Genomic DNA, 12,239 nt, shown 5'->3' on the forward strand with positions numbered 1-12,239 from the left:
ACAAGATGACCGTTCTGGCAGAGAACTGGGGCAAAGCTGATGAGGAAGTCAAGGAGTTGGATAAAATGCTGGAGAATGTGAGATTGGTAAGGAAAGCTTGTACCCTAATTCTTCAACCTTTTCACATATGAAGAACTTTCTGTGCAATTCATGCACATTTATAATTAGACTTTGGAGACAAAATTACATTGGTTGGATTGGCCAATTCCAGGGCTTCACAAAAAGTATAATTTTATCAGCCTACACAGAATACTGCCTTGAGAATATGCTTGAATAAACATCTTGCAAACATGCGAAAAGGTTGAAGAATTACAGCACATGTGAATAAAGCCAGGGCACACTAGAATACTTACACAGGCATATTCAGTGAATTTCTAAAAGTCCATCTTCTTTATCCCTGCCCGCAAACGGCATATTTCGAAGGTGATCTTGTCTGCTATGAAATTTACTTGTCTCAAACCTGTGAAATGCCAGAGTAAAAATACGCCAGCGATAGCGATTCTGCTCCGTTATTGTAGTGCGTCCGCACCAGTGAATTTCTGCGATCAACTTATGATTACCAAGCCGACTGATCTAAAAACGTGGAATTATGTTTTTTTTTTCTCTCGGTCACATAATTTAGTAGGTTACGGGACATACCTTATTGACCTCAACTGACAGAAATGTCTGGCTATTATGTCTGCAACTATGTTAGTAAAGCTGCGAATATGGTTGGCATATTTTGTTGGTAGTAAAATTGTCCACGGGTTAAAACACCAATCAAACAGAAAGTAACAAGGTTCTGATATTTTTTTCAGTGGAGCATTATTTCTGATGAAATTTCCTTTCCATTGATAGATAAATGTGGATGAAATTACAAAACAAACGCCTGAATTTTCACCACCTTTATTGTTGTGTTCAGGTACTACACAAGAACAAACCTGTCTTTAAGAATTCCACATCTCTCAACAAACTCCTCAAAGATCTTGATGGGGTTGCAGATGACAGCGTGAAGTCTTTAGTGAAACCTTTGGAAGCTGTGAAGACATCGTCATGGTGATGAGGTTGACATGGCAACAAGGCCTCGCATATTACCTCAACTCAACAAGAACCGAATGATTTTCAACATGGTACATTGTGTTGATTCCTCCTAAAAGAAGACAAGAACCGAATGATTTTCAACATGGTACATTGTGTTGATTCCTCCTGAAAGAAGACAAGAACCGAATGATTTTCAACATGGTACATTGTGTTGATTCCTCCTAAAAGAAGACAAGAACCGAATGATTTTCAACATGGTACATTGTGTTGATTCCTCCTAAAAGAAGACAAGAACCGAATGATTTTCAACATCGTAAACTGCGTGGATTCCTCCTAAAAGAAGACAAGAACCGAATGATTTTCAACATCGTAACCTGCGTGGATTCCTCGTAGAAAAGACAACAACGGAATGATTTACATCTTTGTAACATCGTTGTTAGGACAACTTGGTGACAGTAACGGGAAGACTCCTCATCTGTCAATTTGTGTCCCATATTGAATTTCTAATCTTTACCAGCAGCATTGATGTTTTATTTTTCATTTTATAAATTCCTAATTAATAGCTTAATATTAATTTTATTGAAAACTTTTCTATATTTAAAACATTGCCATTGTTTTGTGTTTTGATAAGTGTGTTAAATATTTGTAAGAATTGTCACATTTTTAATAGATGCATGCAGAATTAAATAGTTTTGCTTAAAAAGAGGGAAAAAAGAGAAGAAATTTTAGTACTGAACCTAACAGTGTTTTAAACAAGTTTTAACTAATCAGGACACAAAAGGTTTTCACAAATATTATCATGTCACATGAACCTTGTATGTACTTAAAAAAAAAAACCACTTCCATTACACATGTAGGATGTGATACTACGAGGTGTAACAAGTTTTAGACTTTATTAACATCTTGGTTACAAACCGTCAACGAAAGTTATTTAATATTCGCCATGCAATTTCAGTAAACATGCATTAGTGATTGTTTATTTATGAAATAAGTGGTATAAAACAGAATCTGAAGCTTGTTTTCATTTTTACAACATTAACATGGTTTGGAGTTTCATAAAATTTTGTCAAGAATATTATAAAGCATGTGCTGTTTCAGTGCAAATTTCTTTGCCAAACATTTTTTTTTTTTTTGTCGAGTTTGATTGATCTCTAATCCATTTTGGCACAGAATATAATACCCCGCCGCCATAAGGACAACATCGGCAGACCCTTGTCTTTAAGGATGTTAGTTTCTGTATGTGAGCTAGTTACACACTGAAATCCCCTCTGTAAACATGTGGGGGGGGGGGCTCCGTGCCCAAGTAGGTAGTACGCCATACAGTGCGGCAACATGACCCACGAGCCTCTCACCAGTGCGGTCACTGAGAGTTTAAGTCCAGCTCTTGCCATATGTGGGAAGGTTTACCAGTAATGTGCGAATGATTGTGGGTTCTCCTGGGGTTTCCACCTGTCATAATGCTGGCAGCCGTCGGTATAAGTGAAATATTCTTGAGTACGGCGTAAAATACCAATCAATCAAATCAATCAGTCCAAACATTGAGGTCACTGGTTCAAATCCAGCTGTGGTAATCAGATTGCAGCTTTCGTCAGAATTTCACAAGGTACATGTACATGTAGCGTGTAGGAATTTTTTACCCAAACCTGTTACATTATTGTTAAAAACATGAAATACCTGTGGATTCTGTAACTGAGCATGTGAGCATGGATTGAAATTAACCCATTGTGGCAACATTACCCAATTGAAGAGAACATTCATCAGCTTTGTGAAGGTTGTGTTTTTGAGCATTATATCATTGTACAATTGGTATTAAATAACAGGAAATAGTCCTCTGTATGCTTTGTACATGTCACACGAGGCTGAATTGTGTGTGAATCTGGATGACGGAATAAACACTCTGTCCTCTCCTTACCCGTGTTGTGTTTAGACACGTACACATGTTACTATTCGATTTTATCATGGGTCAGACAATATATTCCAGTTTTCATTGGACAGCAGTGGACACATGGAATATGTGTATACTCCTGTATCCTGCAGCTGATGATGTATGCGTCTGTTGACAAGGTTATCTCCCTTCGTTCTGCTGTCCAAACATTTCTATCATTTGCAGTTGCAAGGCCTGGGAACCTGGATAACCAAGTGTTAACAGACAAGACAGTGGACGTTTTTGAAACAAAAACCAGTCAGGCTTTAGGGTCACAAAACTATCTTAGATTTAAGGGATACAGAATTGTTTCTGATTGGCTAAAGCGAGAGATAGGCAGGTTCGGGCAAGTGGGAGAGATAGGCAGGTTCGGGCTATGTCCACCCTATGCTGAATTTTAGTTATGGTTTTAGGTTTCACGATTTTCTTCCACCATAATGCTGGCCACCATAGTATAAGTCAAATATTCTTGAGTAAGGTGTAAAACACCACACAATGTCCACTGTCAGCCAATCAGTGTCAATGGTCGTTTAAATCAGACTTAGCTTTAAAACAGTTTACTGCTTGGATTTTCTCACTTGTGAGTTTTTCCTTTTTTAATGTTTTAGAGTTTTCTGAGATTTTAATGGCAAAAGTGAAATTCAATGCTTAAAGGATACATGAAAAGGTAGTATAAAACGAAAAGTACAATACAGGAGATTTTTTTTTTTCTTTAAATCCACATCAAAATCTTCATATTAAGAAATAAAAATCAAGCATTTCATGTATCCTTCAAATTCCGAGTGTTCAACTGTAAGGTGTTACTGGGCAGGGCAGGAAGGTTAGTATGATGTATCAACGGTTTTCTAAATCTTTAGGAATGATAACGAGCCATGATTATGCAGGTGCCAGTTCACATATAACAGAGCAAACTTAAAGTCATCCAGGGCAAGGAACTGTCATGGCAGCTACCAGTATAGGCAATACTAATTTACGCTAGCATGCGAGCTATTTGAGTGTAACATTAAAAGAGCTTTATGCAGTTGACCCCTGGGTTCAAGACAGAGTCTGATCTAATCAGAAATCTTTCAATGTTGATCATCAAAGGCTTAATACAGATTTGCCAACTTGCTGTCACGTTTGTGAAGCATCATGTCTGGTATCTTTGACATGAAATTGTATTTAGCCAGCACTCTGTTATGTATGAACATGTATGTTGTCATTTGGACAAAAAGAGTGATGGCTGCGAAATGACCACAACAACCTCACAAGCAATATGAAGCTCCACGCATGCAAACAAAAACCATGATGAGGAGAGAAACCTGGCAGCTCACTGATAAGTGCTTCAGTTTAAATTCCAGCCTAAGTTCATCGGACATTTGATTCATGAAACAACAGACCTCATCAAGCACCTTACCCAGTCACTTACACCAACGCCACCTTTCCCCATGCTCACAATTCCATATTTTGAAATACCAGGGTTACTTTGGTTTTCAATCCCTGGAGGTCAGATATCAGCTGTTTACTCGTCTGTTTCTCATTGCACAGAAATACATTACACTGACTCAAAAGTAGTTAACCTAACAAGGAACTTCAAAGGCAGACCAGATGAAATTAATCATTGTGATTGCTTAAATTCCATCACACTTCTCCTTCCAAATGCTAACAGCATTGAATGTTCTACCAGACACCTGCCATCAAGGGAGGTAATACCGTGAAAAGCAAAGTAGCCTATGTATAATGAGAACACAGAATACCTGGCCATGTCTGTGTATAAATATATATACAACAAAGAAAAGGAACACTCTTCAAAGGATGTGACATGTATTTGTAAAATATGGGCAAGACAATGTGTCCTGCTATACATACATATGACCGGTGCATATTTGTTTTACTGTCCAATCTTTGCCTATAGTACTATATTTTTTCAAACACTGATCCAATAGGGTTTTGACATAGGGTCAACTACACAGACAGAGAAAAAATGGCTCTTACCTATCTATAACACGTCTACCTTGAAAGACACAGATCACAAAAGGACTTTTATCACAATCTTTGATAATGCATAAAAAACACCAAAAAAAAGGAAAAACAAAAAAAAGGAGAACAAAAACCTCAAACTATAAATTTACCCCAAAAACCCCCAAACATCACAAATAAGACTAAAATGGTCTTTTTCACATTTTACACAGGTTATAAGCAGCACTATATTTTTTGGGTCCTGGCCTAAGCTGTTTGATTGAGTTGGTGTCACATCTAATGAGCAGCACTATTTACACACCAAAAACAGAATTCCACAGACAATAAATAAATCTTCAACTAAATTCATTTTTCTGTCAGAAGTTGCCTTTCTCTGCAAAGATTATCACTAATAAGCGAAACATGTAGCACATGATATCTCAGTATATCCTGTTTGATCATTTCTCAAAACAGTGGACTCCTAAGACATATATAGTTCATCTCAAAATAAGCTCTCGTGGAGAGTTATTGCCCTCTATATACACATCTGGTTGTGTCAAGAGTTATTGCCCTCTATATACACATCTTGTTGCGTCAAGAGTTATTCCCCTTGAAAGCAATCTCCAATGTCCAGCCCATAATCTGCCTATTCTTGGACGCCATTATCAGCATACTGCTACACAAGTTGACATTTCATGTTTGCCTGGTCCCATCACAAATGTGGTTGAAACGTCTGAAAATCAATGGAAAAGAACACTGAAATTTCATTCTTATTTAACTGTCCCACTCGAGACCCTTTCACTTTTCACAGGAAACAAAACTGGTCGGGTAAATTACTGATCTCTAGCAAGCTGCTGCTGAACTTTCCACAATCAGGTACTGATATGCACACCACTGCTGAGGAAATGGCCACTTATTACTTGGAGGTGTCAAATTGTTTACAGTACAAAATAAAACAGTTTTAAGAATTCATGCAAGCTGCGGAGTACCCAAGTTCAACTACAGATCTAAGGCAAGTTACTCAGGGTCTTTCCTATCTGTCACTTACTGAAATGCCCGCCCTACTGCTGGAAGACAAGTGGTCTTCAACAAACAGGATAATGAGTGCGGTACCCAACACGTTGTTACCATGGCCCCGAGGGATAATGGGCGTGGGTTTTTTTTTTTTTTTTGACTGGTGTTTTACGCCGTACTCAAGAATATTTCACTTCTACGATGGTGGCCAGTATTATGATGGGTGGAAACCGGGGGAAACCCACGACCATCCACAGGTTGCTGGCATACCTGGGCGTGGGTAATTCTAAATATTCCCTGCCCAAGGCTAGGAGGGAATGCTAGTGACTTGGAAGTCACACACCTTACCACTAAATCACATTCCTCTCCCCAAATTATTGCTTTTTGGCCTAAAATTTTAACTGGGACGAAATTACTCATTCTCCCTCATTCTGAGGATTTTAAATCATCTTGGAAAGATGTTTCAAACTGTTTGGCAGGTACAAGCAGGGTGATGTCCTAATGTAAACGTGTGAGTCTCAGAACCAAAAGTAATATCTCATAACCTTATAATTTACCTCGGAAATGTTTTTTTTTGTTCCGGCAAAATTTTATGACAAAATCCAGTAGATCCACTGATATGTTTCACATGATACACAAATTGTGTAAATACTGCTTGCTTACTCTGCATGATGTGGCTTGTGCTTCTGGGTGTGACAGTCCTTCCCCCAGTAACAGTCTGGTCTAGATGTCACTGCGTCTACAAGTGCAACAATGAAACAATACTAAACAAATTCTGCAAACTGACACTACAAATCTGCCAACTCACACCCACAAATCTGCAAACTGACACTACAAATCTGCCAACTCACACCCACAAATCTGCAAACTGACACTACAAATCTGCCAACTCACACCCACAAATCTGCAAACTGACACTACAAATCTGCCAACTCACACCCACAAATTCTGCAAACTGACACTACAAATCTGCCAACTCACACCCACAAATCTGCCAACTGACACTACAAATCTGCCAACTGACACCCATAAATCTGCAAACTGACACTCACAAATCTGCAAACTGACACCACAAATCTGCAAACTGAAATCTGCCAACACCCACAAATCTGCCAACTGACACCACAAATCTGCAAACTGACACTCACAAATCTGCCAACTCACACCCACAAATCTGCCAACTGACACCCACAAATCTGCAAACTGACACCCACAAATCTGCAAACTGACACTACAAATCTGCCAACTGACAACCATAAATCTGCAAACTGACACTCACAAATCTGCCAACTGACACCCACAAATCTGCCAACTGACACCCACAAATCTGCAAACTGACACCCACAAATCTGCAAACTGACACTACAAATCTGCCAACTGACAACCATAAATCTGCAAACTGACACTACAAATCTGCAAACTGACACTCACAAATCTGCAAACTGACACTACAAATCTGCCAACTCACACCCACAAATCTGCAAACTGACACCACAAATCTGCCAACTGACACCACAAATCTGCAAACTGAATATACTGATCAGGCTCACTAACTCAGGCTTCCACAAAGTGATCCTGTACCCAAAATTATATCAAACAATATTTGGAGCAGTAATTTCACTGAAAAGCAAAGCATTATGACAGACGAACACACCCAAATTAATACCCAGCGACTTAAACAGTTCAAAAAAAAAAACTAAAAAAAAAAAATAGACATGTCAAAAACACACACAAAACACACATTATATACACATATATACATCCACTCTATTCTACATGTTATTCCTCTACATTTTCTCTCTAGGTTTGACTTCTAATTCACGGGGAGTTTATGTGACGGGAACATAGGGAAACAGGATAATCATTAAAGCATCAAGGTTAAACCAAATAAAAAGGTTAATTCCAATTTTATTTTATTTTTAATGTTATGGCATTTTTTTTTTTTTAAGTGAAGGTAAAACACTAATAACATTGCTGTGGCCTTACCTGGCAGCTGATGTCTGGGAATGTCTCTCCTGTAATAATACGCCAGGTCTCTGAAGTTCCTCAGGGCACAGGAATAACACATGTACGTGCTAGATGATAACCTATAGCGATACTGGTCTGGAATAGGCACAAAAATATCCCGCTCAACTGGTGCACAAAAACAACATGTAATGTTTGAACTTCATTACAACTTATCACATCAACAAAATTTATATTGATCAAAGAGGGGTTCAATAATCTGATCTCTTCTTCAGAGCAACCCTGCTAAAGAAATTCACACCCATATGCAGGTTTTGGGATACAACAACAGAGTTACGTCCCTGACATGATGTCCCTTTACGGGCTGATAGGACAAATCTGCAAATTTTATCATTTAATTAAAAAAGATTAGGTAGATCTTCTGAATTATGTTCTTGGCTTGGGTTGGGTTCCCCACATCACAAAAACAAAAATGTTCTGTTGATAATTTGATCTAAACAAGACCAATTAAATGATAGGCAAATAGCACTACCACACTGTAAGGCAACAAGGTCATTTCGCACTCTGGGAGATCACCCTATTGTCATAAAAACAGATTAACACCTGTAGACTGCGACCTTGGGACTGCTACATAGGTTTACATATCTTATCTTACTGCTACCTACACAATTTCATTTCTGCCAGATTGTTCATTCATGTTTTTTAATGTTACAAGACATAGATGGATTTGTGTGCTTTTTTACAAAGACTTTGACAATTGTAATACAAGTTGATCGATTGTTTAGTTTGCTACAATCCACCAGTCCTTAGCGAGAATATTAGTATCAATACGCTCAGCCCGCTTTCAGCTGTATAACCCCAAACACTCAACACTGTGACACGGAGCATCATTAGTTCACCAAAAGTCAAGCTGACTGGTCAGTTTACAGACAGTCTGTTGCCCGTTGTAAATCTAGGAGAATGCAAATTGGAAAATCAGGGACAAAATCCTGTCAAAACTTCTTGGTCTAGGCGGCTTTGCAGTTAAGAGGAGAAAAAATTCTTAAGCCATCCTTTGAAAGTGTAAGAGATTTTTTAAAGTTCATGGTTTCCTTTCCTAATTGGCATTCTCCAGGATTTCGTAGTTTAAACTGAGACCAAAACTTGCCTCAATCAGAAGAGAGCGCCTTGTGGGTGATCAGTGATCATGCTCAAAGTTTCACATTGCATTTGGTCATGTGATTTTTCTTTGTCAGGGATGATATGGCAATGTACATGAATTACACAAGATGAACATAGCTCATCGCTATGGTAACCTACATTCAGCCTGGGTCACATGTTCAAATCTAGAAACTTTGCAGTTCAACAAGTTTAATACATATGTTGTACAAAATGTGAACACCCATATTTTATTACACATTTCCATGAAATAATCTTAACTGCTGAACAAACACCAAAGTGATAAAGGCACACGTATAAATAATGGAGCAGGGAAATGAAAAGGTGACCTCCAAATGACCTCTAGCTGACCTTCACAAATATACTCTCCTCTCTCCATCCTTTCCAGACAGATTTGCAGGACGTCCCTAACAGATATGGACCTGGCATTCAAATAATCCTGTTCAAAAACAAATTTAGTGAAAAACTGGCATAAAATATTCTGACAGTGTTATCATTATTTGTGATTTAATCCGTGATTCTGGTGTCACACCAGTCTCCACAGCACTAGAATCTGTGCTACATCCAGGAATGCATTAGTCTCAGATACTGATAAATACAGGTAAAACCTAAAGTGGACACAAATGTGAGGAAGTCAATGTCATTCAAACCTGTGGCCAGAAACTATTTCCATGTTGTTGTTTAATTTTTAAGTGCCACAAAACGTATTTAGAGTAGGCTGGAATATGGTAGCTGTTTTAGACTATGTCTGTAAAGTGATGTCAGGTCACATTTCACATCACTTCACTATTTTCATCAGATAAGTTATCTGCAGAACACTCTGAACAGAGTTATTCATAAGGTCATCTCTGATCAGTTACCTCATTCTAATAGATTTAACCTAATTTTTTAATAGGCTCTCAAAGTACTGTGAAAAAGCTTTCAAATAATGGTCTCAAATGCATCTGTAGAATGTTTTGAGTTAGAAAAAAATAAAAATAATCGGCGTTTTTTGTGGACGGAGTTCTCTGTCAACTTTCGCTTGAGGCTCACATTATTGGACTATTTGTACACTTTAAGCCCACCTTCTAAGAAACATTCATCAATCTCATGAAATGTTCTACTTACTACGGTCATACTGGAAGAAATTGCAAATTATTCTTATAAGATCATGAATTATGAATGATTTAACAGTTACAAAAAGTCTGGACCTTCCTGGCATTCTCTTGTCAGTATGGTCTTGACAAAATCAATACCTGACCTCCAGCAGACATATGCATATCTATACCCTAAGTCTTCAACCTTTCTACCATCTCTGCAATAAATATTTTGAAACATTCTGAGAGAACAGTGGGATGTAAAGAAATAATTTGCACAAAAATTTATATCAAACTTGGATCTTTAATGATATAAACAAATCATTTTTAGCATCATTTTCATCATAGTTGTATGCATAAATTCCACAGAACATTAAAAGTCAATGATCAACTTTTCTTACCGCTAACACTTTTGACTCATAAGGATTGTCCAGAAGAAGGTTTCCCAGGCATTTCTTTCCAAAATTCATATCTACAAATGAAAATCCAGGGTTATTTATGAAAACCAACATGGTAGGTAATGGTGCATGTGTTTCTAGTTGCATCCATCCAGTTGGAATTGGAAGGTGGGCTTTTCAAAACTTAATATCACCAAAACCATTAAGAAATTGAGGCATATTAATTATAATAGGTTATTCAAAATGTCCGCAGTTTTACAATGAGGATTTAGTTAGTTATTTATTTGGTATTTTACACCGTACTCAAGAATATTTCACTTATACGGCGGAGGCCAGCATTATGGTGAGAGCCTGGTGAAAACCAACACCCTTCCCAGGTACGGCCGGAGAGGATTACCACAGTAAGATGGAAAGATCTTCACATTTGAAAACAGCAGAATTCAGATTTCCTCAACCATTACAATAGGCTCCAAGTTCAGGGCTGATCACCTGGTCCGATGTCTGCGGACTCTTGGCCACACCAGCAGAGTAAAACAGCTACAGGTATGACTGGGTTGTGAATTAACACCAAGTCCGTTACCAGAGACAATAACTATAGTCATAAACAAACATTCATTTAAAAATATGATAAATCATAAAACAGTTTGATCAAGTTTTACAGTATTTACCTGAAGCAGCAGCTAAAACTGAGGAGAACGAATCTCAAACTGGTGATAACAGAAATCAAAAACAAAAGCTCTGTGTATCCACAAATCCTGAAACCTCCAGATTGGACACAAATTTCACTCAAGGTTTACTCTCTTGATTCAGCTAAATTCACCTTGATAGGACTTCGATCACGGCCTTGGCACGTGCTTTACTGAAAGTCTGTTCATGGCCTGAATCTTTAGTTATTTATTTATTTCACTGGTGTTTTACAGCGAACTATAATGCATTTCCTTATACAATCTCGGCCAGTATTAAGGTGGGAGGCAATCGTTGAATCTTGCACAAATATAATAGAACATTCAGTAGGACAAAAAGTGTTTAATGTCTTGCCTTTAAATTTGTTGAAGCATCCCCGACAGTCAGCTTTGCGACAACCCCAGTAAGCATGGCAGTAATTACGATAGCAAATGAGGCCTGAAACAAGTAAGCAGTCGTGTGCGACACAAAAACATCATGAAAAATAAAATGCACTCTTCCAAAACTAGCAGCTGGCAAAGTTAGAATGGTTTTGATAAGCCAGTCACATCCTCATTTAGAACATTATCACCACAATAACTATCACAGGGTGGTCCTAAATTCCAACCATACAAACATTATTTTTGCACATCAATCTTTCTGTTTTCTGCACCTCTACCTACCAGCTGCTACTGATTCATCATTAAAACCAAAACACTGTAGGACTTCAATCTTTCTGTTTTCTCCACCTCTACCTACCAGCTGCTACTGATTCATCATTAAAACCAAAACACTGTAGGACTTCAATCTTTCTGTTTTCTCCACCTCTACCTACCAGCTGCTACTGATTCATCATTAAAACCGTAACACTGAAGGACTCACATGACATGGGAGGAACCGCTGGGTTGGTGCGGTGCGCACTTCGTCGATCAGGCATGACCTGATAGCAGCACGTGCACAGTACATGAGTGGAGTTCACGCCACACTGGTAGGGTGGGGGCGTGGGTAAGATCTTGTTGTTATCATCTGGGTCCTGATTGGTTGAAGTGGTTCCACTGGTCGACGGTTGGGCTGCAAATCCAG

At 38.3% G+C, this 12,239-nt stretch overlaps 2 protein-coding genes across 2 annotated transcripts in view; one reads left to right on the top strand and one right to left on the bottom strand.

Annotated features, from left to right (window-relative positions):
* LOC135476609 (uncharacterized) overlaps positions 1 to 2,927 on the top strand; it is a 34,339-nt gene extending 31,412 nt beyond the window's left edge. Inside the window, exons 15-16 of the mRNA XM_064756691.1 lie at positions 6 to 86; positions 902 to 2,927. Coding sequence (XP_064612761.1) covers positions 6 to 86; positions 902 to 1,039 — 219 coding nt within the window. The 3' untranslated portion in view covers positions 1,040 to 2,927. The remainder of the gene's footprint in view (positions 1 to 5; positions 87 to 901) is intronic.
* A 1,875-nt stretch (positions 2,928 to 4,802) lies between these two features.
* The window catches only part of LOC135476592 (E3 ubiquitin-protein ligase CHFR-like), a 32,311-nt gene continuing 24,874 nt past the window's right edge, over positions 4,803 to 12,239 (bottom strand). Inside the window, exons 16-22 of the mRNA XM_064756669.1 lie at positions 12,039 to 12,227; positions 11,532 to 11,615; positions 10,497 to 10,567; positions 9,371 to 9,458; positions 7,883 to 7,999; positions 6,560 to 6,635; positions 4,803 to 5,615 (exon numbers count right to left, since the gene is read on the bottom strand). Coding sequence (XP_064612739.1) covers positions 5,576 to 5,615; positions 6,560 to 6,635; positions 7,883 to 7,999; positions 9,371 to 9,458; positions 10,497 to 10,567; positions 11,532 to 11,615; positions 12,039 to 12,227 — 665 coding nt within the window. The 3' untranslated portion in view covers positions 4,803 to 5,575. The remainder of the gene's footprint in view (positions 5,616 to 6,559; positions 6,636 to 7,882; positions 8,000 to 9,370; positions 9,459 to 10,496; positions 10,568 to 11,531; positions 11,616 to 12,038; positions 12,228 to 12,239) is intronic.

Source organism: Liolophura sinensis, chromosome 10 (assembly GCF_032854445.1).
Source record: "Liolophura sinensis isolate JHLJ2023 chromosome 10, CUHK_Ljap_v2, whole genome shotgun sequence".
NCBI lineage: Eukaryota > Metazoa > Mollusca > Polyplacophora > Chitonida > Chitonidae > Liolophura > Liolophura sinensis.